At 40.5% G+C, this 8,095-nt stretch overlaps 1 protein-coding gene across 1 annotated transcript in view; it reads right to left on the bottom strand.

The window, feature by feature from the left end:
• Positions 1–8,095, bottom strand: part of LOC109928501 (intermembrane lipid transfer protein VPS13B-like) — a 196,723-nt gene that overhangs the window by 183,561 nt on the left and 5,067 nt on the right. The window contains exon 2 of the mRNA XM_048596230.1: positions 3,968–4,360. Coding sequence (XP_048452187.1) covers positions 3,968–4,360 — 393 coding nt within the window. The remainder of the gene's footprint in view (positions 1–3,967; positions 4,361–8,095) is intronic.

Genomic DNA, 8,095 nt, shown 5'->3' on the forward strand with positions numbered 1-8,095 from the left:
CTGATGAAGGGTCTAGGCCCGAAACGTCAGCTTTCCTGCTCCTATGATGCTGCTTGGCCAGCTGTGTTCATCCAGCTCTACACCTTGTTGTCTCTAATATAACCTGCTGTCTGGTTGATTCCAGAACTAAGAAACTCTCTCATAAGCATTCTACGAATTCCTCATCTAGGCTGCTCCTGCCAATGTGATTTTCCCAGTTTATATGTAGATCAAATTCATCCATGATTATTGCCATAAACATTCAATATTTCTTTTTGTGTACTTTGTCACAAGACATAAGAGCAGAAGATATAAAAGCAAAAATCAGCCTTTCAGCCTACTCCACCATTCAATGAGATCATGGCTGATCTGATAATCTTCTCAACTCCACTTTCCTGCCTTTTCCCTGTAACCCTTCATTTCTTTATTGATTAAAAATCCATCTCAGTCGGTCTCAGTCTTGACTCTACTTGATAACCCAGCCTCGACATCCCTCTGTGGTGAGAGCACAAACTCCTCCTCATACATTGCAGTTAGTTAGGAAGTCTGGAGATCATCCCTAATGTGACTTACTTCTTCTACTATTAATCAACTTCAGCCAAAATAATTCCACATCCTGATCTCCTGAGCCAAGATCATACCAAGTTATTTTACCCATGACCTCCTTTATTAACAATACTGCCCTTCCACCTTTAATTAGCATCTTAGCTTTCTTGAAGTCATAATCAAAATTCTGATCCAGTTGTCGTCACTATGTAGCCATGTCTCTTTGATAGCTGTTATCGTATGTATCTCCTTTCGTGTGTGTTATCAATTCATCTATATTGTTATGATTATTAAACACATGCAGATACAATGCCCTTATGCCTTTTTTGTTATCTTGTTATCTAATCTTGACTGTCGGTTTATTGTTAGATTTTATTCTCATTGTCCCTTCTTGCCATTCCGACACCTTCATTTCTCACATAACTATTTTGCTCTCCCACCTCAACTCTCTGCTTTACATACTCAACTCACAACTTAAAGCCAACTCTACTTCCCTAGTTGTACAGTAGTCTTTCTAAAGCACATTACCTCACACCTCTTCACATCAAATCCATCTGCCAATCTTCGCCTCATTCCCAATTCTGTCTATGTCATCTTGAATTCCTCACATGTACGTAAAAATGAGGAGTAGGTCATTCAGCCCTTCCAATCTACTCTGCAATTCAATGAGTTCATGATTGTGATCTCAACTCCACAATCCTGCCTATTCCTGATAACCATCAACTCCCTTGTTAGTCAAAATCTAACAACCTCTACAAATAGTTTCATCATGATCTACAGCAATGTCAGGTTTTGAATCATTTGATTCTAGATTTAGATTTAGATTTTAAATTTTATTGTCTATATTTCAGCGTCCTACACCTGAATACAAGCGACTTAAAAGGTGAACAAAAACAGAAGTTGCTGGAAAAGTTCAGCAGGTCTGGCAGCATCTGTGAAGAAAAGATCAGAGTTAATGTTTCAGGCCTGGTGATCCATCCACAAAGGGAGGGAGGGTCTCTGGACCCAAAACGTTAACTCTGATTTTTTTTCTTCATGGATGTTGCCAGACCTGATGAGCTTTTCCAGCAACTTCTGTTTTTGTTCCTGATTTACAGCATCCACAGTTCTTTTGGTTTTTACTTAAAAAGTAAAGCTGGATATCCTTTGTTACAATCTGCGTGAGAAAGCCATAAATCATAATAACTACATTTCCCAAACAGACCCAAAATGAAAAAAAAATCAATGAAATTCCACTTTTTGTAACTTTATTTTATATTAACACAAATTAGAATCAACACAAATTCAGCTTGAATTAACAGGCAAATCATACTTCAAATAAAAAGGTAAATTTCTCTTTAAATTATCAATACTACAAAAATAAGTTTCACAACCAGAAAGATTCCCTTTAGCATGCACGTAGCTACACAATTCCACAACATACTGCTCTTCATTCATACACATATACGCCAGGAGTCCTATCTGACAATAACTTCCACCTCCAGGTTTCATGATTATTATCAGCCAGGTATGATTCTATGAACATTCTCACCCTCAAAACATGAAAATCCTGATGTGTATCTCTCCAGAGTTTGTTTTCAAGCATCATGACAGGTTGAAGTGTCAACAAATGAGATCTTAGGTAAGGTTTGAGAGATTTGCTTCATTTTCTCATAAGAATCTGGCATTCCTCTTTCTTTCCATCTGTCTGTTTTCTCATGTGCATGCTTCAATGGCTGTACAATCTGGTACCTCTGCTTGTAGTTCACCTTGGTGCCTGTATGCAACACACTCTCTGGTATTAACTTCAATTCTGTTGGTACTGCTTTCAGGCCAAGGGTCTCAGGGTCACATGTACTGATATCTCTTATTATCCAAGAACATTACAACTAATCCCTTTATAATTAAACCTAATTCTTAAAATTCCTTTCCAAACATCTTTAAAAACAACTACACACTATATAGATCTTTTAAAGAAACCAAAGATTTTCCTTACTTCTGGATCAAAAGTTGTCACACCTTTCTTTTACATTCTCACACAGAAAAAATAGCACTGTCCAGGAGGCCATTCACGCAACATGTCAGCACCAGTCTCCAAGTGAGCAATTCACTAAACGTCATTCTCCTGCCTGCTCCCTGTAACACACATTCTTCCTTCACAACTTGCTGCATGAACAAGTTTTCCTTCTATTGTTTTTGCTTCTTTTGCTGATTGCTTTAAGTTCGTGCCCTCTTAATCTTGGTCCTTCCATGAATTGGAATAGTGCTTCTTTGTTAACGTTTTAAAGAAGAGTCATACTGGACTCGAAACGTTCAATCTGTTTCTCTCACCACAGATAGTGCCAGACCTGGTGAGTTTCTCCAGAATTTCTTCTTACACTAGAGAGATTGACACATCATGGGGGATGTTTTAGGTATGAATAGTTAACTTGAATTCTGCTTGAAAATTTAAGATGCATTTAATTTATACGTGTACACACATTTTAGTTTAATGCAGAAATTTCACTGTGTGTGTGGTTAGGAGCAAGAGATCACACCTCATTGGTAAAAGTTGCCTTTAGCAGATTGATATCACTCAAAATCACTGGTAACTGCAGTAAACTATCTACTTTAACAGGAAAATTCAGTGTGTTACTTTTTTTTTTACATATTATACAATAATAATTGTACTTTTAATTTTCAAGAACATTGCACACAGGGAAAGGTGTATGTGGTACTAATATATTAATAACACTGTTTAATAGTACTGGTCAACCAATCTATCCTTTGAACTTTAATCCAAATGACTCAACTGTGCTGGTGAACGAACATTCAAAGCATTGGTAGACTTTGAAACCAAACTTGATGACTTTGTGTGCATGTCTCTGCATGCATGCACCTGTGTGTGCATGCACATGTGCGGCATAAGGCAAGGGCACTTTCAAAAAGAGGCAATTCATGTACAGGTAGTTCTGCTACAACGCTTGTTTTGTTAATGTGAAAATTGGCTGTAATGTAGTTAATGAATAATGGACGCAGTTTGGATAATGCAAACTTTCTGCTGTATAGGTAGATCCATTTCCCTATAATGTGATTTTCTATGGCGATTTTGTATTGCACGAGGTCACACAAAAACGCAACTATGGCGTTATAGGAGAACTACTGTACTTTCTAATTTCCATCAGAATTGAACTGTGCTGATCTGCACTTGAACAATTTACCAATGGAGAGGAAATCGGATTTATTCCTCCTTCTCTAATTACATACTGAAATCATTTAAAACAAAAATTAAAAATACCGTGGAAAATGAGATAGTCATTCAACAATAGAAATTGTCCTATAGGCCAAGATACAAATTGCTTCAGTTCTATCCTCAAGGGAAATGGGATTAATATACTTACATCTTAACACTTACCCAATATTAATTAACACACAACATTAAATTATCAAGATGTAATCTGGAAATACAAGTTATGCTACTTACCTGTGGATTTGGGTCCTGCTTTTATATTAAGGATTCCCTTTAGACTTGAAAGAGAGGCCAAAATGCAAGGCTTGTCAGGATGAGGCACAGCCTCCATTGCAACAACAACCTGAGCTGTGTGGATAGAAAACTTCTGAAAGAAGGACATCATTTTCCAAATGTTTCCTTGATCCATGGTTCTCTCAGTAAATGATCCAGGTTCAATCCTCACACCAGATGCTGATGTCAACATCTCCTCTTTACTATAAACTGTTTCAGGAGAGACAGCAGCTTTGGAGGTGATCTCAGAACCATATCTGGGCAGGACACTCTTGAAAAACTTTGTTGCTTGATCCAGTTTGACAAGGCTTAAGTTGACTTTCCAAGGACGTGACAATTCCAAATTGACTTCAGCTGTTTAAAAAAACAGAATGTTTAGAAAATAAAAGGAATTGGAATTCAAACAAATACTTGTTAAAGGCTATGACAGACCTGTCAAATCAAAGGAGCTGGTTTAGTTACTTCACTGAACATGGTTTTGAGTGTCATATACACAACTATGGCATTTAGAAAGTAACAGTTCCACTGAGCAGTGGGGCTGAAGAAAACAAAACCATCTGATTCCGTGCATGGAAAAGAACATTAATCAATTTTGAATTGTTTACATGACTTATTTTGGTTAATGGAGGAATAACATACACATCATTTAACCATCCTCTTATTTACAGCTTTAATCATCAGAAATGTCTTTTCATCAACATTTAGTTTGTTGCTTAAAACTGTTTGAAAGTGCCATTAATTCCAACTAATCAATAGTGGCGAATTGGTCTTAAATGTATCTTTAACATATTGACATCCATGTGAAACTCAAAGCAGCCAAAACTCATTTGACAGTCAAGAGTAAGTCAAACCTTATTATTTGTCAAAAGCAAGCTGCTCACAGAATCTATTTACCTTCTTTGAAACAAAACATCGAATCAAAAGTTACTCAAGAGCACATCTTGTATGTATTAGTCAATTTGTCAAATCCACAGGCTCCTTACCAACACAGAGAGAAATACAAATCAACCAATTTTTAAACAATACATTAAATGCCACATAATAAATATCAAGTTACGATTATACTGTGTGGTACGTCAAGTAGCAGACATTTGGGGTTACAAAAGGTGCATGCTGTCCTCGGGTGGAGCTGGGCCCAGTTGTGCCACAAATGCTCAAGTGCAGTTTGGAATCTCATGCATGTCTGTGCTGCTTCCTTTAGGCATATGTAATTCTGTAGTAGGCAGGCTCTGCTTTTACTTTACATTTGCCTTTTATTAAAAGCAAAAAAAAAAGTTCACTGCTGTTGTATGGGAGTAATCAGCCTCAAGTTCTGTTAAAGACTGAAAAAGTCTATGTCTAGCTGTCTATCATCACAGTGAAATATCACATCGAACTCAAGAAGCTGGTGATGGTAAAATATAGAAAATTAACTTGACCAGGTTTTATTGGAAATTTTTAAACAAGGCAATGCTAGCAAATGTAAATCATTAACAACAACAGGTACAATAAAGTACTCAAATATCAGGCTTCTTGTATTAAATCCTATCGTTCAGCTCCATTTTTCAATGAATAGCTTAATTTTACTGAAAAGAAATATTACTGTTATAATTATGACAGATTAATTGTAGGCATATTTTTAAGTTGGGAGGCAATGGCCGAGTGGTATTATTGCTGGACTGTTAATCCAGAGACCCAGTTAACGTTCCGTGGGACCTGGATTCGAATCCCACCACGGTAGATGGTGGAATTTGAATTCAATAAAATATCTGGAATTAAGAATCTAATGATGACCATTAATCTATTGTCGATTGTCGGAAAGACCCAACTGGTTAACTCATGTCCGTTAGGGAAGAAAACTGCCATCCTTACCTGGTCTGGCCTACATGTGACTCCAGACCCACAGCAGTGTGGCTGACTCTTAACTGCCCTCTGGGGCAATTAGGGATGGGCAATAAATGCTGCCGAGCCAGTGACACCCTCATCCCATTATGAATAAAGAAAGAAAAAGTGAATTGGAATGGTAACTGTGAAGCATGGTGGCTGGTCTGTCATAGCTTGAAGAGATATTTTCATGCAATTTTCCACTTTTCAATGCAAAAATTACGGATTGGGCTGTTGGATGTGTTTCTGGGAGAAGGCGCAAGTGTACATCACAGCCTAGACCTCCTGGCTTTCACCCCTCAGGCACTACAATTCTATCTGCATCAAACAGATCATGCCTCACAGTAAAGACAGGGACTTCTCGGATGGGGATCTGCAGGAGCTGGTGGATGGCGAGGTGGAGAAGTGGGCAATCCCTTTTCCTGTTGACCACCAAAGGAGGCCATACCAACAGGCACAACCGGCCTGCACAGAAATTGCAGCACAGATCGCTACTGTGTTCCAGATCAGCTGTATAGGAAGGTGGTCACTGATCTTCTGTCCTCCACAGGGGCAAATGGCGTTGTCTTCTCTCTGTTATTCCATACTCATAAGGTCACCATTCATTCTAACTCTGCCACTGCATACACATCTTGCCAAGACGAAAGGACTACAAGACTCAGCACTACATGAATCATGACCACTCAAGGGCTCATACCTAGTCCAAACTACCAGCTCTTCCTGCCCCTTGTACTTCCTCCACACTGAATGAGGATACCTCACCATCGGCATTCCCTCAAAACTGTCATTCTTCTGCATGGGCCTCCAAGGTCCGTGCACGGCAGCGATATCCGGAACCAAAGTCAACCTACACAGCACATCAATCACCATACATGGGATACTGGAGTATCTGTGCGCAGCCGAACAGGAATGTTGTTCACCACTTCTCCAACTCATAAATAACCACTGGCTGTTCTTACATCCACTTCCATCAGATTCAATCCCTGCCTTTGTCAGAAAACACTGGCCCAGCTCCCCCAGATTTGTCTCTCAGCGTACCCTAACTGACCTACTTGCAATCTCTGGACTACTTGACCTGCAGGATTGACGTGGTCAACCCCCTACTGTGTACTCAGATTAATTCCTTAACTGCCTGTGCCAGTATCTCTGATTGACTGTAGTTGCCACTTCACCCGTCTGAGGCCTCTTCTCCTTTCATTATTATACATCACCATTTGCTTGGAGTGCATGCACTGCGTAAACTGCCAGAACATGAACAGCTCTGATGTTGAGGTTCATGGCAACATACAGTGACATGTCCAATCCCTTTCTGACTGATTGTTTGACAACTGAGAGCTCCTCAACATCACAAAATGTCTGCCTCTCCCTCTTTCTGCTTGTGGAAGAGTCCAGGTCTAGAAGGCTTAATCTCAGAATAAGGGGTCGCACAGTTAAGACAGAGATGATGAGGAATTTCTTCTCTCAGAAGGCAGTGAATCTGTGGAGTTGTTAACACAGAAGGTTGAGACAACAAGGTGCAGAGCTGGATGAATACAGCAGGCCAAGCAGCATCATAGGAGCAGAAAGGCTGACGTTTCGGGCCTAGACCCTTCATCAGAAATGGGGGAGGGGAAGGGGGTTCTGAAATAAATAGGGAGAGAGGGGGAGGCAGATAGAAGATGGATAGAGGAGAGGATAGGTGGAGAGGAAACAAACAGGTCGAAGAGGCGGGGATGGAGCCAGTAAAGGTGAGTGTAGGTGGGGAGTAAGGGAGGGGATAGGTCAGTCCAGGGAGGATGGACAGGTCAAGGGGGCGGGATGAGGTTAGTAGGTAGGAGATGGGGATGCAGCTTGAGGTGGGAGGAGGGGATAGGTGGGAGGAAGAACAGGTTAGGGAGGCGGGGACGAGCTGGACTGGTTTTGGGATGCGGTAGGGGGAGGGGAGATTTTGAAGCTTGTGAAATCCACATTGATACCATTGGGCTGCAGGGTTCCCAAGCGGAATATGAGTTGCTTTTCCTGCAACCTTCGGGTGGCATCGTTGTGGCACTGCAGGAGGCCCAGGATGGACATGTCGTCTGAGGAATGGGAGGGGCAGTTGAAATGGTTCGCGACTGGGAGGTGCAGTTGTTTATTGCGAACCGAGCGTAGGTGTTCTGCAAAGCGGTCCCCGAGCCTCCGCTTGGTTTCTCCAATGTACAGGAGGCCACAACGGGTACAGCGGATGCAGTATACCACATTGGCAGA

Source organism: Rhincodon typus, chromosome 4 (genome assembly GCF_021869965.1).
Source record: "Rhincodon typus isolate 14 chromosome 4, sRhiTyp1.1, whole genome shotgun sequence".
NCBI lineage: Eukaryota > Metazoa > Chordata > Chondrichthyes > Orectolobiformes > Rhincodontidae > Rhincodon > Rhincodon typus.